General features: G+C 40.8%; 1 protein-coding gene across 1 annotated transcript; it reads left to right on the plus strand.

Moving 5' to 3' along the window:
• Positions 1 to 636: 636 nt before the first annotated feature.
• On the plus strand, positions 637 to 25,592 carry cdh16 (cadherin 16, KSP-cadherin). Its single transcript, XM_070968429.1, has 17 exons — positions 637 to 702; positions 808 to 906; positions 2,514 to 2,648; positions 2,925 to 3,054; positions 4,128 to 4,286; positions 5,696 to 5,892; positions 10,205 to 10,330; positions 12,089 to 12,239; positions 13,120 to 13,332; positions 14,324 to 14,400; positions 16,965 to 17,156; positions 20,434 to 20,675; positions 20,758 to 20,888; positions 21,378 to 21,617; positions 24,155 to 24,271; positions 24,885 to 25,001; positions 25,217 to 25,592. The coding sequence occupies exons 1-17, from the start codon at positions 637 to 639 to the stop codon at positions 25,315 to 25,317; spliced, it is 2,493 nt and encodes an 830-aa protein (XP_070824530.1). The 3' UTR covers positions 25,318 to 25,592.
• Positions 25,593 to 26,296: the final 704 nt, after the last annotated feature.

The following is a 26,296-nucleotide window of genomic DNA, read 5'->3' on the forward strand; positions in this document are numbered from 1 at the left end:
GAAGGTGTTAACCATTAATCCACCAAAGGAGTACAAGTGCGCAATTTTTCCACCCAATTTAAACTCCTCTCGCAGTTCTCACAGGGAGCACACACATCATTTGGAGAAGGTAAGACATTTTGTTTAAAAGGGTTTTGCTGCTTAACTGATGGAACTCTTTCGCCATCTTCTATCGTCTGCATCATCTGCTGTTGAGCAACAGTATATCCAAAATTTGTTGTACTAAATTCAATTGGATTTAGTGGAGTATACAGAGCATTACTGTCGCTTGTGCACTGTGCCATAGCCTGTGATTTACTACTGCTAAAAAAAAGCAGCATTAACTTCACTATATTTGACATTCAGGCTCCAGTGAAATGACATAATCTTTGCCTCCAACCTGATTTATACAAACAACAGTTTTACCTCCAAATTAAATGTGGTTTTATTGCTCTTTTGTGCTACAGACTACAGTGGGAGCTGATGTTGCTCTAGACGGCTTTGGGGGTGGTTATGCATTAAATTTCACGCTGTCGGACATGTAAAAACTGTAAAATGTGCGCGTATGAAAGAATTCCATGGTGGTGAATCAGTAACAAGACAGAAATTGTGTTGATTGTTGGGCTGAAGCCATGTGATTTGTGCAATGCTGTGAATATGCCACATTTACAGAGACTCATGGCTGACAGAGGAGCTATTCGAATGCTCATCACAGCTCTCACAGTAAGATGATGTTTAATTTGAATTTCTCTATACTCTCTTTATGTACAGTAGCTCATTATAGCATACACAATGTCATTCAGACACGCTTAATGTCTTGTTTTGCAGTTGGAGATACTTAACACATTTGCACCATGCTCTGGGGCAAATGTGAAAATTGGCGTCCCTGAAAACTACGATGGTATTTTTCCATGGTATCTTGCCAAGGTACTGCATTTTAACTTGAATTCACCAAATGAATGTTCTTCTTGTGCTCATACTGGTAAGAAATTACACAGGGTTAAAGAAAACATGTCATGCCAGCCTTCAGAGTTTCTTTTAGCGGTGAGGAATGTGGTGAAAAGACCCTGATTGCTCTATAGGTAGAAAATGGAGGTAGTTAATGCGCCAGAATTGCATCTCTCTTTTTTTCTCTCCCACTTAAGGTTTAAGCTATATGAATTTGCTGTCGTCATCTTGCCACTAGACTATAATTGGAGCGTTCACAATGCTCTTCATGCATCAGACCCAGCCTCTGCATTCAGTCCAGCTGGGTGGCAGGCAGGGTGCTTTGTTCATGCATGTCACTCAAACATCGTCTGGATTGTGCAACAGCCTGAGTATCTGGCATTTTAATCGGTCGTATTGTGACGTCAACACATCTTGTATGACACATAGTCGTACTTTCAGTCTTTGTGTCGGAGTGAGTGCCATTAACACTCTTGAAATAGCATGTTAATGGCCAGAATGGAGAAGTTGGATAATAACCACACTTTGTAATATGAATGAAAAGCAGGCTGTGATTGCTTGAGAGTTTGCTCAAGGTAAAAGTTCTTTGTGATCATCTGAAACCATCAGAAGGCTACACTTCTCAGTTCTTCTGCTTTAATATCTTGAATGTTCAATTTTGCAAACCCTGCAAAGTACAAAGGCTCTAAAAATGTTTTTAATCATCTTGTAGTCTACTTTGAATGACCAGCCCCAACACACCACTGTCTCTAAATGTAGACCTTTGAATCCTGGGATGTTTTTCTTGTAAGAGGACCTTCATTTAGGGAATTCAAAACGAAGCTTGAAGCTTGTGCCCACGTTTCTACACTGAGACTTTCTGCAAAGTATTAAATTGTATGATGGTTCTAACAGTAATTCAGTGATCAGACAAGTTGAAGGGCAGGCTGCTGGCAGGATTTAAGGGATGAAGATGGCATGATTCTGTATTTTTATTGTTGTCAAGAAAAAGGCTAAAACCAACAATGTATTGATCCATGTATTAATACTTTTTAATACATTTCCACTGAAGACATAAGCCTTTAAAAGCAAGTCATAACGATTTATTCGAACTCATAAACCGCTGGATCATTTCCTAAAATAACTGGGTGCTGTTTTTATCAAGCATTATTTAAAGAGCAGTACATAATATATATGTTGGGGACTATTTCCAGCAGCGGAATAATACACAATCAGTGTGCTGACAAGTTTTTGAAGCAGCAGGATGTTGTATGTGGAAATCAGTGCCCACGTTCATGGCAGTAAGGGAACATGATGTGTTTTAAACAGTTTTTAGACAACGGAGGACAAGCTGTATAGCTCTGAAAACACACACAATACATCAATCATCTTACCTCATGTTTTCATCGTGCTGTAATTAGTAACTGTTTTACATGATTGTTCTCCTCAAATCTCAACTGGACTTCCTGTGTAAAAACAGGTTGAAATCAAATCACTGATGGCTGCAGTAACTACCCTGCAGCTCCAGCACTCTTACACTTTGTTGTTTGTGCTTTTGAACAAGCTAACAAACGGACGTTTTATGAATTTTGTTCTGCTCTGTACAGCTCCATAGCCTGCCAGGCAATTACAGTGACCTGGTGGTAACAGGGGACGATGAGGGGATATTCGGAGTCGACGCTCAGTTTCTGTATGCTCTGAAACCACTGGACAGGGAGAAACAGCCATCTTACTCTTTGCAGGTAGTATATAACATTATGTCATGTCAAGCCATGGTGGTGATAGAAATTTACCACACACTTAGCAAATGAATAGTTTATTTACTGAAGGTGAATCAAATTCAACAAGGTTAGTTTTTTCTTTTCTTACTGGTTCGTCATGTGAGATTCATGTGCTCGTGTTCAATAATGAACGAAAAATGAATCACTTTTTAGATTGTGAATGGGAAGGCTGCATGCTGATTCCAAGAGTGTGTTATTTGAAGATACCCACAGAGTGTGTATATGTGTGTGCCGCAGGTGTCCTTCAGAACATCAGTGCACCGACAGAGCTTCACCGTTGAAGTGTGTGTCATCGACAAGAATGACAATGTGCCCACTTTCATAGAGGAGAGCATGAGAGGCAGCGTGCAGCTCGGGCTTCTCAAAGGTACAAGAACCCCCAGATCTGATGTCAACGTGTTGCACAACCTTTTTGCGGTCTGGATCGCATTTGTCATTTCTGCTACATGGAATACAAAAACCCACTAAAATGCCGAATGGAGTGCTGGAAAAGGCAATTTACCCTTAACCTCAGTATTGATAGACTGAATGATTTGGCAGACAATGAAACCGTTGTCAGAAAAGCAGAAAAACTGGAGCTGCAGAAACACACACCTCTATACAGCCTTCTATGTGTGCTTTCTTTGTCAAGAGAAGAAGAAGAAGAATTCCTTTATTCGTCACAAATTGTTTTACACACAGGGGGAAACTGCACACACCATGCATTTTGTGAAATTCTTTCCCACTTTTTTGACCCATCCATGGTCGTCCTTCCTCCACGGCGGTAGCGGTGGGCCGGTCGACCGGCGCCCGGGGACCCAGCTCTCATTTGTCACCATTGATCAGGTGGTGATCTTCTTGCATGTTTTTAGTGGGGGTATTTTTATGGAGGATACCCCAGGTGAACACAGGGAGAACATGCAAACTCCACACAGAAAGGCCCTTATTTTTCCTCGAGGCGTGGTAGAGGACATGCCCCCATCTCCCACAGCGGGATTCGAACCGGGGACTTTCTGTGAGGCAACAGTGTTACCACCGATCCACCGTGCCACCAAATGAAATGTCATCTGAAGTGAAGTTCTTGATAGTACAGTACTGTACTGCTAGCTCATTTTAGCTGACATGAACAACTTTGTCATGTTTTTGCGGGCGACTTATCTCTCATGAAATAATGATTGATTGTTCATAAGGGTCACTTCCTTGAACCAGGTCTCACACGATTTAATCATTGCTCACAATGTTATTACATCACGTTCTCTTATGTGCAAATCAGGTATTTTGTAGCTGTATCATCTTTCAAGTCGGGTACCAACATGCTTTTACTGATATTTAACACATGCTTCAAATGCCTCCTGGTCTATATCATTTTCTGTTCTAGAAATTGAGTGTGCTTTGAGTTTGTGGAGAGATGTCTGTGATACTGACGGTAATGTTTTAGCCTGTGCACCTCCTGTGTCTCAGGGATCCCATTCATGCAGGTGGAGGCACTGGATCGTGATGACCGCAACACTGCCCACGCCGAGCTGCGGTTCAGGCTCATGGAACAGACACCCAGGATTCCCTCCAGCCAAATGTTTTTCATCGACTCCATCACCGGAGAGGTTTCCCTCACTGAGGAAGGTCAGTCCCAACCAGTGACTCCGGGGAAAGTATCAAGTCAATGTCATTCTTTGGTTTTTATACAGGAACACACTGTGCTCCACCATAACGTTGCCTCCAGTTACACTTCTTTTCACACACTTAAGAATGCTTTCTCGTTTCTTTGTTTCGTGTTGTTTGAACAAGCCACTTATCTATGGAACCTATAGTGTTCATATCCTATTAGTTTCCACTAACATTGCCACAGTAATAAATACAGTTCATTTGCCTTTTGCACATATATTGACATCAGCCAATAACAAGAAATTACAGTACAGAAATGCAGAAAGTTTAGAATTCTACAAACAAAAATGGACTCTAATCAAAAATCGTGTTTGTTGATATGTTGATATAAAGATGAAGTGGATATCAGCTAATATATCAGTATCGGAATTTTAAAAATCCAAAATAATGTTATTGGCTTCTGTTTAAAAAATCCATCTTAGCTGTATAAAGTTTTTCAGAGAGAGAAGTCATGCAGACATGTGAACCCATCTTTAAAAAGTCTAATAATTGTTAGTTACAGTGCAGTTGTTAAAATATGAGAAAAGCTTGAATTCATGAGAAGAAAAAAGACTCACAAATATACCCTGAAAATTTCAATGACATCCTTCATTTATTTTGTTTGCTTTAGAGTCACTTAACATTGTGCTTCACTGCGTGTTATCAATGGAATTAAATACAAATAATGTATGAAGCTATGACACAAAAGTGATGCAGTCATACTTCTTTTAGGCAAAGAGACACACACATAGAGTACGCAGACATACACCCATTCTTTTCCTTCGATGCAGTCCTGTGTGCTGGTGCTATTTCTGTAGCTCTGGTATTGCCCTTTGTTACGGCTCGGCAGGAGCTGGATGACTTTCACGCTTGCCTGTCCCTTCCAGCCCACACTGCTGCTGCTGGTCTCCACAAAGCTTCATAACAGCACTGAAAATTGACAATTACCTCTTCCATTTTCTACTTTATTTCCAGTTTGGCCAGAACTGATGGTTATGATTACCTTTCTAGTGGGCTGTTTATGTTATTTCTTTTCCATTTTAGGAAGAAATTGAAAATTGATTGATGAATGCATCACTCAGCTGGCTTAGAAAAGTGTGGACATGTTAGATTTAGCAGGCAGTGTCTGTAATGTCTCAGCTATTTGAGGGAAAATTAGTCCATTAGTCCATTATGTGTTTCCAGGTGCCATCATGTAATTATATGGTGTTTGCATGTATTTCTCCTTTTTATATCTCTTTGAATTTGTTATTTTCCTTTGCTTGACTTCCTCCTCATATGCATTGCACACATACAGTATCATTAAATATAGATGTAGATGTCTTTAGAAAGGAGGTTAATTTTGAATTAATGTGTTTGTGTGTCATTCATCCCACCGTGACCACCAGGAGCCTCGACTCTGGACCCAGAGATGTGCGGCCGCTATAAGCTGTCAGTGATGGTGAAGGACATGGCTGGGAAGGCGAACGCTTTCTTCACCACCGGTATCGTTACTGTTGAGGTGACTGGAAACACCTGGGCATCGCCTGACCCTGTCCGACTTCAGGAGAACCTCCCAGGCCCCTACCCCATCCCCATCTCACAGGTGAGGGAGCAAAATCCTGATCAGCATGTTATTTACTGTTGCACGTTCAGTGGTTTAGCCTACATTAAAACTGTTTTTACTTTTCTGACCATAATTCATTATTTGAACCATAAATCATGCAAACAGCTTGGGCTAGTTGCTGACTTTATTGTTATGTTTGCAACCGTCAGCTATCATATTACAATAAAACAATCTGTCAATAGAGTAAAGTGGCATCGTATTTCCAGTAGCTGTTTTTAGTGCCTCTTAGGTCCTCCTAAGTGACCAAATCCTGAATTATTGATGCTGTTCATGCTGTTCAAATGCCATGGATCCTTTCAGGCTACCTCCTGACTGAGTCACTTTAACTCCCATAATCACTCACTCACTCACTCTCCCACCCACCAACCACCACCACCACTGCTCTGAGGGATATTATACAAACCTAACAGCTTAAAGGCAAAATCCACTCTAAAATAGCCTTTACACATGATATTTTAATCATATTGCACAGCTCAGTGTGAATATTTTAGTGTTTCACGTCAGACAGAGAAACATCCTGGACCAACTCCATTGACTCAATAGTATTCTTATTTATTTGTTTTTTTGTCTACTTAATATCTCAACTGTTTTGCAACCTTGAAGTCTGCTTGGCAAATTCACTGATTAATCCATTTGCACAAAATTAATCTGCAGCTGTTGATAATCAATCAAAAAAATTTCTGTTATTTTTCAAGCAAAGTTGCCAAACTTTCTCAGCTTCCAGTTGGATTCATTGCCCCTCTTTTCATCAATCTAAACTGAATATCTTTGGGTTTTGAATCATTTGATGGACAAAACAAGACACCTGAGGCTTTTTACAGACCAAATGAAAAATCAATTAATCAAGAAAAAATCAATAGATTAGTTAATTATGAAACAGACTGTTAGTTGAGGCCTTACATGCCAATAAAGTTTGTTGAGACTGAATTTTGGAACTGAATAAGAGAACAGCTTCTAGGTTCTAAGAGGTTCTGAGCACATTTTCAGATCTAAAGCTGGAAATCTTGTGTTCAAATTAAAAGGCTGGATGTCGTCTCTGCCTCACAGAGTCAGCCAGTATTCCACTGGGGACTGACTCACCTAATAATATCCAATCATCAATCAATGCTGAACGCCGAGTTCAGGTTAAAAGAGACATTTTTAATTAAGTTAACACTACTGTCCTACATGATTGCATTACTGTAATGGCTCTCGTAACATATCACTGTCCCTGGACTTGTCTAACCTTTTAGTTGTTATAATATTAGCCATAACAGCCACATGTCTATAAATAACTGAAAAGCTCTCAGAGGTTTTGTAACACATGGAAAAAAAAATCAGCCAGTAAACCAGCAAGGCTGTTATCATTTGTGAGGAAAAAAAAGAACTTTATTGATTCACTACTGAGATCTGTGTAGACAAAGAGGCATGTTTATCTGATTCTGATGTTGAATTACATGCATTGTGCGGGTTCTGAGAGTTGCTGTGGCTGGTAGGTACATCACAATACCTCCCCCCTCCTCCTGTTTTCTCCCACCTCCCCCACACTCGCCCTCAGCCTCTCATCTCTCCTGTTATAACAGCCCCTTCCACCCACTGAAAACGTGTGGATTCACAAGTGTAGGCACATTTGATTTTTTTTTTTTTTGGCCATATTTTCAAAGGCCACTTCAAATCTGCAATAAAATCTTTTTCTCTTATACATTTAATACCTGATGACCATTGCTATAACACACAGCTTGGCAAATTTAAAAGGATAATTCATTTTTATAATTTGCAACAAATAGCATCTGTGCCTCTATATGTAAATGAGTAAATGTGAAAATATTTCCCTGAGCAGATTTCCTCATTTTTTCCGCTTTAATGTCAACTGAAAAATGTGTTAAGAGAGTGAGAAATGAAGCCATCGTGAAAGTCATTTAGTTACAGTGTCCCGTTTGTTCCCATCCAGAATCTAAATCACACAAAACTGGATTAGTTTAACATGGACGTTTACTTTGGGGAAGCCTCATTTCTCCCACGCTAAATGATTGTACTGCTGTGCTCAGTGGGTGGTGGGACTAACCGCTGTTATGACACATAGAGAGGTAGTCATGTTCAAGGGCCCACTCTGTGGATCTCCACTCCCGGACTGTCTCAGATGAATGGAGCAGTGATGTCCACATTCACTCATCTGTAACAAACCCTGTCTTTTGCTTATATTTGCCACTGTCCACCGTCTGATGGCATTTTGACAGACTCTGAAATGAATCCACTGCTTAGCGTGTTTTAGTAGTTTTTGCCATCATCTCAGTAAAAGGCAGTTATAAAACTAAATCGGGATTGCTTTTGTGATCAATTTGACTGATTCTGCAATCAGATCAAAACAAGCTCTGGCTGGAATTTAAAACATGAAATCCAGGCATTTGTTATCAGTACTTTTGCGTCACTGGGGCGAGGGAGGTTAATTTCAAACTGTTATCTATTGCATGTTTCTGATTGCCTGCCTAAAACTTTGATTATGTAATGCAATCAGTAGAAATACTTGAACTCAGTAATGCAATCTATTGAGACTTTGGAGTGGAGGAGAGGCCTCAGAGCCTGTGAATGAATGAGTCAGCGCTCTTAGCTGCATTGAACTGTCCGTTCTCACAGTCAAAAGAAATCTGATTTTTTGTTGCAGAATTAGTTTGAGCCCCACTGGACTTTCATCGTAATCATTGTTCAATATTGCAAATTAGACTTGTATTAACACGGTGCTTCAGCTGACGTAAGTCATCAGAGGTGATCTTGTGTTATAATAACAATAATATTTTTATGTTAACAATTAGCAGAATTGTCACCTGACTCAGATCTTCTCAGCTGTTTTCAGGCTTTTAGCTTCTTGCATTTTTGTATTTCCACCTCTAAAATCTCACTCTATGCTACCTGCCCAGGACCAAACTTCAGACAAAGTTGATAATTTGCTAGTGATGAAAGTGTAGCATTTAGCAGCTAAAGAGCCAAAAAGAAACATGACTTAAATGGGAGTGAAGCACAAGGTGGCCAGGCTGCACATAAATGCTAGTGTTGCTCCGTGTCTGCTTGATGTGTAAACAAGCAAGTGTTTGCTAACTTCATCACCATCTCACTTTTTTGCATGTCGTGTTTGCAGCTTGCTTACGCTGCCCCCTAGTGGCCACCAATTATCGTTATCTCCTGTTGTTTGTCATACTCTGTCATACTTTTGCTGTGCCTTCCATGCAAAATACACTGTAATTGTAACTGTCGCCGGCTCTTCAACATAACTGTTATTTCTATTTGCATACTCATGATTTTACAAACAATAAGAACGCCACTGCTCCCTCTAACATATCCAGTATTTACCATATCACTATCAAAGTTCTAATGATGCAACTGATTTTTAATAACAAAGCCGATTGTAATGTTCCAGAGCCCAATGTCATATATTCAAATTGCTCGTTTTGTCCAACCAACACTCCAAAACGAAAAGATTTTTTAGTTGACCATTATTAGTGAAAAATAAAACACATTTAAGAATCTGTAACCAGCAAATTTTGCATTCAAAGCAGGACATCGTACTCTTTCCTGTTATTCAGCCCACAGGAGGAAAGGACACACAAACAAGAGGTGCCAGGACAGAACATGCTCTGCAAACCCTGACAGAAGCAAAACAAATGACTTCATCTGTGTTTTGCATAGAACTTTATATAGACTGGTCTGTGATCATTAATCAGCCCTTTAAACATATCTCCTTAAAGTTCTGAGGTCTGCAAGCTGACCATAACACTGAGCGGCAGCCAGCTGTGTGAAGCGGCTTTGTGTATACAAAGGCATAGTGTTTGGGCAGCCATCTCCAAAACAAGGGAGGAGTGTGTGACAGTGTGTTGAGGAGATACACATGCCCTGGGTGTGCATCAGCTGTGCTGCGGCTGGGCCCCTATCCTTGTTGGGTGCTGTTTGATGGCTTCTAGGGCCCTTTCAGCCCCAATGCACAGCCCTCTGTCAAGGGCTGTAAAGCAGAGTGGAAAATCCCCTTCAGCCTGCATAGTTTTGGCTCTGCTCTCTGTTCTACATCATTGTCAGTGCATTGGGTTAGCTCCTTATCTTGTAAATAAATGGTAGCTTGGCTTTGTACTTATACATTATGCAGGTCCTGCTGAATAGCTTTCAAGGTTTATATGATGCATGATAGTTTTCCTGTTGCGCCCAGATAAAAATTTGTGTTGTAAATAAACAAAATAAGGCATTGAAATGTTAGTCATGTTTTGGTTTGCAAATATTTAATTTGTCATTTTGTTGTGAATGCGTGCCTATATGTGTGTTTACGTAGGTGAAATGGAGTGGAAGTCAGGCGGAGTACAGTCTGGAGGGGGAGTTTCCAGAGATGCTCTTCACCATCAGCAGAGAAGGAGTCATTTATCTCAACGCTCCACTGGACAGAGAGACACAGGACCAGGTCTGTGTAACTGCAAGATAAACATCTCCAGCACCTAATAATACAGCACTGATTTCAAAAAGAGAGACACTGTGTAAGACCTCAACAGAGTGCAGTCATTTATCCAGTCAGTGGTGATATTTGCTCCATCCTCGCTTGTGAACGACCGAGCCTTTCCAGGATGCCCCTTTCATATCCAATCATACTATCGCCTGTTACCAATGAACCTGTTTACCTGTGGAATGTTCCAAACAGGTGTTTTTGGAGCATTCATTAACTTTCCCAGTCTTTAGTTGCTCCTGGTGCTGCAGAATGAGCATATATTTACAAAAATCAATGAAGCTGATGAGGTGAAACATTAGATATATTGTCTTCATACTGTTTTCAATTGAGTATATGTCAAAAAGGGTACACAAGTTATCACATTCTGTTTAAAGCATCTAAACATTCAGGGTATGGATGCTACACCGTTCCTTTATGAAGTAAAGAAGCCTTGATTTCTTTGTTTGTGTTTGTTTCACTTGTTGCTCCAATTTAAAAGCTCATTAAGTTCTGGTTCTCACAAGATTCTATTAAAACCATCAGAATGACAGGCGTGAGTGTGTTGTGATGGCACTAAACAACTTATCATGTTGTTCATTCAAAAGAAAACGTTTATTTAAATTCAATTTCCCAATTAAAAAAAATCCCAATTACTTACAGTTCCATTATCTTTTAATTAAAGGGACCCTGGTACACATTATTGCAACAGCGCTGAGCACAGAGGAGTCTATTTTTAAACCCAACAGACATAATTAAGGAAACAGCCCAAAACCTGAAAAGCGCAGCTATGTACCTTGAACATATCCTGCCTGTGGTAAAAATAATTACTGTATTATGACAAGGACGATAAAGCTAAAGCTTCACTTCAGATCTTGTTCACTTCAGGATCTTTAGTTGGGGTACGATTATAAATTAAAGATCATTTGTTTGCAGTTTACTCCTGAGTTCTGCACACAACATAAGCTCCAGGGAGCTTTGAACAGCTCACTGAACAGTATATTCTGGCACAAAAGCTCAAGCGGCCAAAGAACAACACAGAGAGACTGAGCTACATCACTGGATGTGATTACTGTTTAAACACATGCTTCAGGCTTTGTGCGTTTTCTGTCTTTTGTACTGATCATTTAATGGAAGGCTGAAAATGATGAATCGCCTCAAGCTTTTAGTTTAGTCTGCAGTTGGCAGGAATAAGAAATAGATGTCACTTTTCAGGACATTTCAATGTGTTGAAGTCTTAAAAGGTACGCGGTGTTAATTGAAGTAGGCTGAGGTGAAGAAGAGGTGGAGCAGACATAAGGTTTTTGCTGTTGCTCCCCTTAGTGATTGAAAGGGTGAAGATGCATAATTACCATCGCTTCAAAAATTATCTTTAAGCTGTGGACGCGTTAATGAGCCACTAAATGCCAAACGTTGCTTGTCTGAATACAGCTCTGTACTCTTCATGACTGATGGTCCTGATGGAGCCTTTTCTCATTGTAAGTATTGTGCCCCCACCTGCCAGAGGTGCAGAATGATGAATGTAAAGATGCTCATTCAGCCAGCTTGTTTCTCCTTTCCATCCATCCATCCATCCATCCATCCACCCATCCATCCATCCATCAGTACCACTATTGCAGCATCCTATCCAGTCACACACACGCTGATCTATCGACCCCCTGCAGTGCCAGATATGTCGAACCACTCTGCTCCTTTAATACACCAGAAGCAAACCTTGTGTTCCTCTTTTTGCCTTGTTAGTTCCAGATCAGCATTGTGGTTGAGCGTCCAGATGGCAGAGAGATCGCCAAGCCTGTGGAGCTGAGGGTGATGGTGGGCGATGCCAATGATAACAGACCCACCTTTCCACAGGCACAGTACCATACTGTGGTCAAGGAACTGGCAGCTCGAGGTAACAGATTTTTAGTGGTCTTAGAGAATATTTAGGAAACTTTTTGTACAAACATGAGTTGATATGAGTCTTGCTAGTCCAACATGTGTTAGAAAATACTGTCCAAAACTGCCCTGACTTATCGGTTCACAGTAGGATAATATTTCATTGCATCGCAGAGGTGATGTTTTTAATTTAAATACACAGCAAGACGAACATGTTTTCCATGTAAGAACATTAATAGATTCAACTGTATATACTCAAAATACTAGTAATACATATTTTAAACACCTTTTTTTATTTTTAATCTCTGTTGAAGTTTGGGATCATTATAAAACAACTCAATGAGACCTCTGAATAATCCTTTGTCACATTTACACTATAATGGGAATACTGTCTCACAGCAGGGTAGAGGAAACACTGTCTGGAAGGGATTTTGCAGTGATGAAAGGCCTGAGAGAGCCAGATACCTTTTGTGAAAGCAGATTGGGATTTTTGCCAGGACACGTGGGGGAAAGCACTCTCACTTCTACCCGTGCTCATAAAAAGCACATGGTGTGTAGCGACACGGCATAAAAGCTTTTTTGTTGATGCTTTAAAACGGTTGATTCTGGGAAATGAATTAGACAGGACAATCTGTTAATCTAAATGGGATCACTGAGTGAGGATTAAATGAGAAAGCTATTGTTTTAACCTTCCTCCCCCTTATTCCCATTCAGTGTGCTACGTGACCATAGCTTACTGCAGATACAAAAACATATTTAGCTTCTTCTGCTGTTACAGAACCTCAGAAAAAAGAGAAAAAAAATGTGTCACAGAATTAGATTAATTCAGAAAAATAAACAATACAGAATAAATACAAATAAAAAAAACTGTTCCTAACTGCTGCATCTCTTCCCAGGGGCAGAAATCCTGACAGTGCAGGCGGCCGACAACGACGACCCCAAAACAGACAACGTGCGGATCTTCTACCGTTTAGTCGGACAAATTCCAGAGAGTCCTCGTGCCCTCTTCAGAGTGGACCGTGACTCAGGGGTCATCTCAGTCCAAGCCGACAGTATGGAGGGCACAGCTCCTCAGTACACCCTCACCATCACTGCTGAGGATGCCAAAGGTGAGTTTGGACTCCTTGTTCTTTAAGGAACAAAGAGATCTGCTGCTGCTTTTTCCTGCTGCTGAAGTGTCAGGAGGAATAGAATATTAGAGATAAAGATAATTTGATCAAATGGCAGCAAGGCAATATTGTTTTTATTGACTTTTAGGGAGAAAAAGTCAATGGACAGCTCAGTAAAAATACAAGCTATTCAGAAGCACGCACACTAACACAACTATTGATAATAAAGATAAATTCATAGATTGTAGTATATCTGTACTTTATATCCTGGAAAAATAGCCAGTAAAATGATTTTTTACTGACTACTTGTTTACCTTCATACACATTTTTACTCTGACAGATTTTGACTGGATGATATCTTCATAGACGAACAAAAAAGGTTGAAAGCTTATTTATTTCTACTTATTTCTCCTGCTTCCTCTCATTATGATAATACAAGTACAGACACATTCTATAGACAGAGAGCGCTGTGCTTTGGTCCTCCTGGTTCACTTGTGGAGCAAACAAAAATGAGACAAATCTAATTTGTTGAAGAAAGCGAAATGAAGTGTTCCAGTACAAAAATGTACTTTGCAGGACCCGGTTTCCCATTTCTATCCCTGTTGTTATGTGTACACTACATGGTGAATCACAGTGTTAGTCACAATGAAGATACAGGTAGCAATCAAGATACAAGATGCTGTAAGGCCATCATGTTTGAATTGCCAATCTAGAGGAGTGAAAAGGAAGCAAAAAAAGGACGGACAGGAAGTAACATGACGTTTGGTTTGCAAGCTAGAGCTAGTGCGTCAGTAGCTTCGTTACCACTGTGGCATCCAGGGGACGTCTGTATGCTAGCCCCTGGGGATGACGGATGATGTGGTTTTCATGACTCATTGATCAGGGTGTGATGAAGGCAAGAAGAGGTACTTGCCGTTCCTTCGGCATACTTTATTTGTGTGATGGGCTGACCCTGAGTCACTAACAGGAGCTGTGATGATGTCCCTGGCAGGTCTAAACAGCTCCTGCACTGTGGTCGTGACAGTTCAGGATGAGAACAACAACCCACCGGTCTTCTCCCAACATGAGGTACTAGAGCACATGTTCAAACGGACACACACACACACACACACACACACACACACACACTTCTGATGCAGCGGTCTGCACATGACATGATAAGCAATACCTCTGGAAAAAGACAGGCCAAACATCACAGGCATCATCAGTGGCTACTGGACTGTGGACTGTGAATCCGCTCTGCAGGTCACTGATCTAATTTTCCTGGCGGGGAACTAGATATGCCCTCTAATCTCAGGCTTATAGCGATGGCACCATGTTACTGGAGGAGTTTTATTCTGCTCTTTGTACTCTAAGTGGAGTGTGTTTTTAGAGTTTAATCTGATAAAGCTTTCTTTGGAGAGAAGTTTCCACTCACTTATTTATAGTCCGATCTACATCATGACCACATGCTGATGCCATAATGCGTTAGAGATGATGTAAGAATCAGTGTTGTCATAGGCGTTACAGAAATGTCTTACGGGATTTAAAGTGACTCTCCAGCCAAAATGTTATGAACATACATCAGTGCTTAAAAAGTTAATAGATTTTTCTTTTTTTCATGAGCTGCAGTCAGAGTGTATTCATGTTGGTTAAAATAGATTCCAACACTGACAGATTGTCGTAGCAGACAAAGGGCAAAAACAAAGCAAAACATCGACAGAAGCTTCTCTGTGAAAAAGAAATCCAAATCAAAACCACAGAAATGTCTCACTTTCTTCACTTCTTGCTTACAGCCACCACTGAAGCCTACATGAGCTGAGGTATACCTTTGAAAAAGTTATTGTAGGTGTTTAAGATGAGCGGTTTTGGGCTAAGGCGCCGATCACGGCCCTCCGCTCCATCTTTCTCTCGCTCATGTCCTGTTGTCTCAGTGTTGCACTTGCCTAATAAAGGCATAGAATGCACAAAAACATACAAATGATAAGCAAAAGTGTAGAGCCAGATCAGTATAATTCAGTATTATTCACATGTGAATGTGGACCCAAAAGAGGAGGGATGAAATGTTTCATGCTTCTGTTTGGTTGATGTCCCCACAGTGTAGCACGGCAGGGGAGAATACTGTCATGTGTAAACAAAGCATAAGTGGCTCTAGATCATTACTGAACCACAACGGCTTTCTGCAGTCTAGTCAGTGTTTAGACTGAATAGCTTTAAACTGTGATTCGTCCGTCTAGCTGATATTCTGTGATCCAGTTCCAACAGCGCTAACCCGAGACTAACCTTCTGTTTTGAAGTTTTAAGAATAGCTTTGGTAAAGCAAAGCACCCGTTAATTCCAGCTCGCTATGGCCATTATTGAGCATTTGACAGTGAAACAGGAAACTGTTGCTATTTAAACCTGCACAGATTTTGGTGCTGAGCTCCCACTTTCTTTTAGCAATAACTGGTGATTTCTTATGGAGTAGTCCTCTGAGCTATCTGACAGGTGATTCCAATACTTAGAAAAGATATTATACATATATTTGCGATAATAAAACATCTTTGGGACCTTCTTTTGATGTCTGTTTTCATCTTGTAGAGCTCCAGTTGTACGAAGCGCCGTCATGCTGCAGTCACAGGCCCAGCACAAAACAGGACAGTGGTTTCCCTCATTTTGGTGTAGATGCTGCTATGAAAGCAAAATAGGCTAAAAATAGGCTGTGACAGAAAAATCCCTCAATTTTCACCCACATGTGCCACATGATAGAAGACAGAAAAGTCATGAGGGTTGGGAGATACGTGGGAGAGCCATCATGCTGTGATAATGGGCATCCAGTCTCTCTGTCAGACCACGCTGACACTTAAAGTCTGTGCGGACATTGTGAGCTGTGAAGGAACATTTTATTTTGAGCATGGGGAGAAGGAGCTCCCTTTGAATTTAACAGAGGAAGCTGGCTGGAGAGCTTTGGCATTAATATCCACACCGATAACAGGAGACAGCATTGCTGAATAGAGACTGAAGAAAAGATTGTGCAGTGTATTTTTTTGATGTAACATCTGTCGTCTTGCTGTTATTCATGTCCTTGCTCCATTTAGTTGACACTGTCTGTCCTTCAAACACTGCTGAATGCTCATTTTCAAGCTGTTACAAACAAATGTCCACAGATAATGGCCACCACACACACACACACATGCACACACACAAACACAAACACAGAGGTGGAAAATGCTCTTGAGCAGGTCACGCCTTAGAAGTGCAGCTTTTTCCATGGCCATGCGAAGGCAGCGCTATAGGGGGTGATGTGGGAGGCGAGTGGTGACAGGGCTGGGTTCAGCGGGCCTGTGGATGGGGCAGCCAGATCAGAGGCATGGCTGCTTCACTGGAGGACATCTGTGAGTGGAAGATTAAACGGCTGTCTAAACACACAGAGGTGTGTGAATAAAGGTTAGCTAACACCAGGAGGCCAAGAGGGCCAAACATATATTCACATAGTCAGTCCAGTCATTAGCACTTCACATAAGAGGACTTCTATTGAATAATAGCGAATTAGATTAAATGTTGTTATTTAATCTACATGGGCCCACTTCATTTATTTTTACAAAGGAGCATCCTGTCAACAAATGAATGGTTTCTGCCCGGTAATCACACCTTTTCCATCTACCCCCCATCAGTATGGACCCTTTCACATCCCAGAGAACGCTCCAGTGGGCACCACAGTAACAGCTGTGCTGGCAGGAGATGCAGATGTTCGAGGAGGAGACAGCTGGCAGGTGGACTACCATTTAGAGTCCGGAAACGAGGAGGAGGTCTTCACGTTGGTGACAGACAAGCAGACCAATGAGGTCTCGCTCGTCCTTTCAAAGGTAGAGAACACAAACCGTCCCGCAACCTTATTGATTTGGTTGAGATGAGAAAGTTCTTGTCAAATGACATGTTGTCTGTCCTAAGAGATCATTCAGTAGCAGTCACATGTAATTCAAGTTGTTTTTATGAGTACACGATTTTAATATAACAGTTTGTACGTGCGAGGCACCGACAGAAAGGTTGGAAAAGAATATACCAATATGTCAATACTTCAGTCCCACACGCCTCAAACAAAAGAGTCCAGATGACAATGGAATGTTTTAGCCCAATAATCTCTGCTGTCCCCGGGGCGCATCACCCTTCGCCTGCCTCGTATAATCCAGCAGGGTGTTTTAGGGATGTGTCGCGGAATGAGTGTTTGTCTATGTGTGTGTGCTCTAATGGTCTGCTCTCTGTAAGTGGGCCAGGCAGGAGACAGTCTATTATTTTCAACCTCTCTCTGGGAGCTGATGAATGTGACTGAACCGTGAGCTGCACACACTCTGCTGAGATGAAGCAGGAGATGTCAAAAATCTAAAAATAGATCCAGTTTTATTTCAGATTAACACACGATGACTTCTGTTTTTTAAAAACGATGTTATGCAGATTAAGTTCTGGCCTCGTCGAGCAGCTGTTTTTAATGCTCTTGTATTGACCTTGTGAGATATCACTGTAACTAAGTTTGTATTGTTAGAAGAGATACTGTTGTTTGTTTAGCTTACCTTAGTAAAAAGTGAAGCTTAAATCCTTCACAAGTAAAGCCCCACTGGATTAAAATGCACTTGAGCAAATCCTCTAATTCACCGCACTACAGTGTGAGGTCAGCGCCAGAAGGCAGACACATTTCATTATTAGAAATTACACACTGCTCACAGCCCAAGTGAATAATTAGATTGTGTGAGCAGACACTAATGGCAGTTTACCACACAGACTAGAGGCTGCCGATGGAGGTAAATGTATAATGAAACAGGGGGAGTGAGGAGAATCTAATCAGCATGAAGAGAACAGGAGACATTACATCAAGCTGAAAAGCTTTTTGTTAAAGAAACAAATTAAATGAAAGTCGAATTGGAGCTTGTTCTAACAGTTCAATTTATCCTGTTAATGTAATATTTCCCATTAATTAATTTACTGGAAGTTATCAGCAGTTAAATCCTTCATTCATATTCATCCATTACTAACTGAATGTGTGCGTCATCAGTTTAAAGTGCAGATCTTGTAATCTTGTTACGACAGTTGAATCATACGAGAATGATGGCATACGGCAGGTACCTTTAATCACATGAATGGGATATTTTTTGCAAAGACACTTGTGATATGCTTCATTTTAAATGCCGTAAAGCTGTAATATGGCTCACGTGATAATGCAGTGAGAGAAGCAACGGAGCAGCTGCATTTATAACGGATGAGCCGGAACATGGACAAGCTGTGAAGACAGGTAAGCAAAGATTCAACAAAACAAAAGGTTTTCTTGAGTTTGTGAATGTAACTGGGATTAATCGCCATGAATCTGCCCATAGACAACAATAGCAAGACTGGAGACATTCACTTTCATAGATTAATATATTTAGAAATAGGTGTATTCATTATCATCAGGAGGCTAAAACATTGTGCAGTATATGAAAAGAAAAGTCTGGTTTAATAGGACGTTGAAATGCAGAATTGGCACCTGTGTTGAAATGAAGTATCTCATATAATGGTTGCACAGTTATTTCGATGTTTAAGTTTCTTATTGTCTTTCATTAAGTACATTATTTTTTGTTTTCTGGCCTACAAACTTTACAGTTCTGGTTCACAGTCATAGTGTTGTTTTAAGAGGCAGCAGAGAAAAAGCTCTGTACTAAACCCTACAGTACGCTGTTCTTACCACCAAACAGCACACAAAGTTAGCAACTCCCTGGTGAACATACCGAAGCATTCAGCAGCTGAAGAGCCACATATTTCCCTCTGGAGTTGGTGGCGACCAAAAACAGAGCTAAAGGAGAGAGTGAATCTTGGCCAGGTGGCCAGAAACAAGACTCCAATGAATGCTAATGTTGCTCCATATCTGCTGGATGTGCACATAAGGAACTATTTGCTAACTGTTTGCTATTAGGTTGTAACAGTGAAGGTGAAGGTTGATAATAAGGTTTCACTGATGCCTAATTAATATCATAAGGCAAAAGATTTCCAGAAAAAATCAAAAGTCATGTGATCATGTGAAGACTTTGAGTTATATCGTGGCTCAGGTGGCCTCGAGAGAGTCCATGCACATGTTCTGGTGCACTGACAACACACTGAGTAGTTAGATGTGTCATTTCCAGCGAGCAGCAGTACTCATACACCCTCCAAGGTCTGCGTTTCCTCTCCCTGGCAACAGAGACGCACTCAGCCTGAGCAGCATGATGTCAGGCATCGCTGGGTTAATAATGTCTTGTTTCATCAGCATTCAGAACACGTTTGACGGTAAAACCTGACAGCAGACACAAGTTCATGCCAGGATTTGGAAAATCAAACACATTAAAGATTAAGATAAAATGATACATTTGCCTTCAGTTGGACTCTTTTGTCTCTAAAATCTGTGAAATCTTTAAGTATTTACAACACTGACTGCAATGTAACACATCATAACTGTACTTAATTGTTCCTTCACTGTGAGACTCCATTTGTAATCCCTCAAAAAATGTCAACAAGTCTCAGTAACTATTTTTAGTGTCCAGATTACAGTAATCCCATCACTTTAAATCTGATACTCCCAATTTTGTTGCAGAACTTTGGGCCCAAATATACTGTAGTTCATACTGAGCAGCCCAGAGAAATTACAGTGTTTAAATGGTGTTTGTACAATGAAGAATTTATATATTGAATACCCTGCGATGTCAACATCGAATGTTTAATGGTCAGACAAATGTGCTTAACAATGTGTCCAGCCTGTACAGGAGTAATTATTGCATTGTCACACAGCAGATGTTCTCAGTGCATCATCATGGAAAATGTTTCACTGGTGACACAATGAATCAATTGGCTCATTTCCCTGTGACCAGTGTCTGGTTCATATTGGAAATACAGCTGAGCTCTGCCAGTAAATCTAGTTTCCTTGGGAGTAAGATGAAGGGACTGGACACAGGGGACCGTACTGTGTCCATCCCCTGCCGATAAAGACAACATGTGGTTTCTCCATCTCTATTACCATGCTGGTGTTTGACCATCTGTCACAGTGCCCATAAACTGTATCTGAATCCAGAGAAATTCAGCTACTCGTGTGTGTGTCTGTGTGTGTGTCTGTGTGTGTGTCTGTGTGTGTGCATGTTATCACAGGTCTTGGACTTTGAGCGTGAGAGTGAGTACATCCTCGTGCTCAGCGCTCAGAACCCGGTGGCTCTGGTCCGTGGCCGATACGGACCCGCATCCACAGCAACCGTCTCCATCTATGTTGACGACGTGAATGAAGGTCCAATCCTGTCTCAAAGCCATTATGAGGTGACCGTCAGAGAGGGCGAGGAGCCGGGGCGGGTTATAGCCACCATCCGAGGGTACGACCCTGATTCTCACCCAATCAGGTAAGCTGCAGAGCTGATGAATGCTGTCAGAATAACTTCACGAAAGATCGCAGTTCTGACTTTGCTGAATCGTGTTTTGCAGATATTCTCTTCAAGGCGACACCAAGAAATACTTTTCAATTGGGAAGTATTCTGGTGAACTAAAGACTGTGCAGGCCTTGGACAGAGAGGAGAACAGCACATACACCATGGAGGTCATTGCAGTGGATGGACGTAAGATAGTTTTTTCATGGTTTTATGAGTACTAAAGATTCAAATATTAATAATTTGATTAATGATTTAATCTGTGGATTTAAGACATGTGCTCTTAAACGTGAAGTTATTTTTCCCAGTTTGTTTTTCTTTCAACTGAATAATCTTTACTCCAAATCTCACACATTTAGGCTAATAACTGACCAAACACAGGGAAAAAAGCACATACATACACTTACATACATGTAGTAAGTCCCTGCACATCTATACAAACCATCAGAGAGCGAGAGACACAAGACAAGGACGAGTGAGATCAAGAGAAAGCAGTGTGAGTGCAAGACAACAGAAAAACACAGAGCAGAGAAGGTTCAGCAGGGTGACGAATTGTGTCGCAGTGCATTGAGGTGGTGAATCATCATCTAGAAAAAAATTAAAAAACAGCTTTCAGATCTCTGAAACAAAACAAAACATCTTATCTCTATTTGTGTTTGTCTCTTGTGCTCCTCTCAGGAAATTCTTCCTTATCTGCCTCCACCCTGGTGACTGTCCAGATCCTGGACGTGAATGACAACAGCCCCGTGCTGGTTGGAGACTATTCCTGGAAGTACCTGTGCACACCTCGCTGGGAGGACCAGGCTCTGGTGCTGGCCTCACGGGACAGTGACGGGCCACAGCACGGAGGACGACTCAACTTCTCCCTGCGCAGTGATGCCACGGTCCGACGTAACTGGAAGTTAACACCTATTAATGGTGAGGTGAACGTGGACTAGGTGAACCGAGTAAACCCACAGCATAGAGTATTAGCCTAATGAATCACAATGAAAAGAGAGGACAGTGAAGTTAGACCACAATGTCAGGAGAAGCGATCTTAAGCTGCTTTTTGACATTGATGTCTCAGGTTACAAGCTGTGATTAATTGGAGCCAATCACAGTCAAAACAACTTTTATATAGTTATTATGCAGTTTTTATGTGAGAGCTATTCACCTATTTCTATGTCCTTCTAGCTTCTATGTCTTTAATTGTCTTAATAATTGGGATTTTATTATTCTTTCTGAGTAATTTAATGCTTAAAACTACAATTTCCAAATTGTAAAGCTGTTTGATCAACATTGGCTCGTATAAGACTGCTTTGTCGAAGTCAGAATGTCTTTGTATCCAGACCAATGTGCTTGTTTTTAGCCTGGCTGCACTACCTATAAGGTAACCGTGGGCTCTTTGAGACTAGATATTTTTATTCGTTATAAATATCTTGGTAAGTTGAATTGTCATGTTCTGTTGCCAGATAATTTTTCAAGTAATATTTTCCCCATTTTATTGCTTTTCCCTCTTCTTTTTCAGAGCTGAGTTTTGGGTTTTTCAGGTATCACGTATCATTTAAGCTTAAGTACTCTGGTATAATTCTGTGTGCCAGCATGGTTTTAAAGTCAGCCAGAGTGCAGCTAAATTTATCCGCCCAAATCTGGCCATGCTATACTATGTGGCACACACCTATTTGTTTTATTGCTTTGATATGGACACATTTACATCTTACCCTGTAGTTTGAGATGGTTTAAGATGGATGTGTGAATGTTGTGTCTTCCAGTGTGCCGCCCACCCCTGAATAATGTAGAGAGTAAGTAAGGAAGTTAATTAGCGGAGCTGACAGGTTGATGTCATCCAGACACAAGACCGTGCAATGTGACATCACTGATAAATGGATTTTTATGTACAGCCAGTGGATATGACTTTGCCACGGTGTTAAATGTTTTGAGTCACTTTGACTTATATGAATTAAAATAGGCGATATGCCAAGCCTGAGTTCAGATAGTCACAGAAAACAGACTGATCTGGCCCCAAGGATGCGTAAATTGCCCTGTTCTATTTTCTTCCTGCATAATTTCTTCAGTTCTATCTGGGATGGGTGGTATAATATAATTATCCTCTTTTTGCAGTCGTAAACTGCTAGTGTTGGGCTCATTTAATGCAAACAATTTGCTGCCATGACGTCTGTCATTTAGCCATTCAAACAGTTCAACCACTTCCCTCTCAGCTTTTTTTTATCTCCCTCTTTCACTCCCCTGTTCCTGTTGGTATTGATTGAGCCCAGCTGTAATTATATCTTCTGTGTAATTTCTTTGGCGTCACCACTGGGTTCCTGCCAGCTAATGGAGGCTAAAAAAAGGAATCTCCCAGAATGCTTTGCACCTGGTCACAGCCAGTAATGGTCGTACCAATGATGTTCACTTGTGCCAGTATAATGTCTGCTGTAGAGTTTGCGGAGTTTGCATGACACAAATAACCACCTCTCATGAAAAGAAGAACACCTGTGTGTGTGCATGTGTGTGTCAATGAGTGTGTGCATGTGTGTGTTACCATGTGTGTGCGTGTGCGTGCGTGTGTGCGTGCATCATGGCCATTCATCTCAAGTCTTTCAGAGGCTCTCAAATGCACCAAGTTCAAAAAAGCGACAGTTCTTTTCCATGCAGATGTTCAATTAACGAGGCAGCACACACTTTCTCCTTTTTCGTCCACTCTGAATGGCTGTTCATAGCAGTAAGGAGAGAAAGGTCAAACATCCATTCTTCCTGTAACACATTTAAATGGCACTCTAATGCAAAAAATACCTTTTGGTTGCTCAATGATCCAGAACAGTTCTGGGAAGGCAGGTAATCACAGATCCAACCTGTGAAAATGTCACCTCAGTGGAGATATAGGACAAAATACATTGGCAGCCTTGACAGAAGCGCTGCACAGCTTGTTTTCCTCACTGACAAATGCAACATGAAGGGGAATGCTGGTGAGGTGCAAGCGTGGAGTTTAAGACCCTCAGATAAGGTTCAAACGGCTTGATAAAACACTTCTCTTTACAGGACAGGGCTTTTACGTCATGCCGCCAGGCGTGTATTTTAGACTGATTCACAGAGATAAGATAAAGAGTCACACACTCCAGACCTCCATACACAGATCGGTCTCTTTCATCCTGTGTGTTGCGTAGTAATGCAGTTGTTTGGCTGTGTTTTTGCTTAATTGTTCACTCCTATAGGATACAACAATGCATTTAGCTTAGTTTAACACCTTTAACACTAGCAGATGTTACAATGTTCTCACCTTTCTGCAGGTGTTCCTGAATCCCCCAAATACAAGTACCAGGCAGCACACACTTTTATATACAATAAAATTATATACACCTGCTCATTCAAGCAAAATGACAGAATGCTTCTGTCTAATGTATAATTTTATAACAAACATTTAAACAGTATATTTTTATGTGTAATTTTTCTTAACCAACAAGGGTTTTGTCCTTCAGATACTCACACCAACCTGTCCTTAAACATCCCATACCTGGCCCCTGAGGTCTACACTGTGCCCTTCACCATCTCTGACAGCAGCTCTCCCCCCAGGAGCACCTTCATAAACTTGCCAGGTAATGCCGTCTCTCCTGCTGGAGAGCCAAAACAAGCACAGAGAGACGATGGGACACGAGTGCAGGAACAATCAATAAAGATCAACCCCCGTGTGCCGGCTTGTCCTCGCGCTGCTCTTGTTTGACAATGAAGCAATGGGGCTTTACAAATGATTTTTCCAGGCTGGTGATTATACAGCACTCTTAAGACTGTGTTCTGCCCAGTGCAGCCTGCTGACACCTTAAATACATGACTTAATTCTCAATTCACAGCTTATGATAAACTATATGGTTATTGGAATAGGGGGTGACAGTGCTGCAGTTTTTGCAGCTTAAATTAAGTTAACTTCTGTATGAAATGCAGTTTTCATACATCATTTATAACAAATATAGTCATATGTACATGCGGGTAAAAATTGTATGCCTTGCACAAGTCACCATACAGCATGTAGATGACTTATTCTCTGGAATCCCCTGATGAATCTTCCATTGTTTTTGGCTGGAGTGAAAGAACATCTAACATCATTCTTTCAATTAGTTTTATTTCCTGTTTAGTCAGAACTGCTGTGCTGTGCGATGTCAAAAAGCCCTAATCTGTGAGTTGTTTTGGTTTCCCTCTCTCCTCTCCCATTAGTGACAGTGTGTACCTGCAACGTCAGAGGAAACTGCAAAATGGCTGCCAAGCAGTTGCAGGGCATGCCAACTATTCAGTCTGCAGTGGGCATCCTTCTTGGCACCTTTGCAGTCATAGGTAAGCACAGAGGCTAAGACCAACGGTTTTAACACCACCATGATGATGATGATAAGCTCCTTTACAAGCTTTACAGTACAAAAGTAGTATTTGGCTATTGCAGGGTCATTGTACTGACTTGATGATACTGTGCCTATTCACTGTATTTGACAGATATATATCAGCACTAACTAGTGATGGATATCTCAGTGTTTTTCTTTGTTTTTTTATTCCAGGAACTATCCTCACCGTTGTGTTTGTTAGACTGTCCTACCAGAACCCCAAACAGCCGAGCAAAGCTAACCAGGAGAGAGTTCCCCTGAAGATTGCAATCTGATTGCTGTATTGATCTGACCAGCTGGACTAATGTGACAATGTTGCTGGCTGTGAATGTCTAACAGTGAATGTATAGTTCAGTTATTGGACCAAAGTTCACATGTACACTGACCTCAGAGCACAATTACAAGATACTGTAGATTAGTCAAGGTTAGTCTGATGTATATTAAGTGCCTGGGAAATGGTGTTGGCTTTAAGTTTGTCATTTTTTTTATTGCTGTAGATGTGTTAATTTGTTTCATAATGGTACCTATTTGTTACAACAGGATTCGAGACTTTGAGGAAGAAGTTGTAACTTTACAGGAAAATCTCATAATTTTTAAGAAGAATGTTGTGATATTTTAAAATTAAAGTCGTAATATTTCAAGTTTCAAGTCAGAGCTTTACAAAAGCTGACTTTTGAGTATTTATTCTCAAAATATGGCAACTTATACTCAGAATCTTTTTTTTTTACCAGGGCCCCAATACCCTGTTGTAATTTACACTGCATGCACCTGTTTTTCATTCATGTTAAACACATCTGGTCATTGTGCCACGATGCTATCACCTTGATTCCTAATTATGATAAAAATGTACAAAACGATTGTTGCAAAACCAGAAACAAGCCTGTAAATGCTGAGCTGTGATTTAATCGAACTTGACACATCAAAAGAATTAAAACACGCACCTGCATAATGTCATCTAATTTTCCTGTCTGTACTTTTGTTCTGTTTGTTCCAAGTATGAGTGAGCTATAGTGTCAGTCTGGACATCTCATAACTGTAAAAATAGAACTGATCATCACTCATTCGCTGCATGATATCTTGTTTTACTACCTGCCAGATTCCACATTATAAACCAAAACACTTTTAATCTAATGAGACAACCTGAAATTGTCCTGTGTTTGTAACTGCATTAGCAGCACGCTGCAGTCTCTGTGATTAAAGCTCTATAAATGCTGACCCTGACAACCTAACAGGCAAGCAAAGCTATATTCAGAC

Source organism: Chaetodon trifascialis, chromosome 1, assembly GCF_039877785.1.
Source record: "Chaetodon trifascialis isolate fChaTrf1 chromosome 1, fChaTrf1.hap1, whole genome shotgun sequence".
NCBI lineage: Eukaryota > Metazoa > Chordata > Actinopteri > Chaetodontiformes > Chaetodontidae > Chaetodon > Chaetodon trifascialis.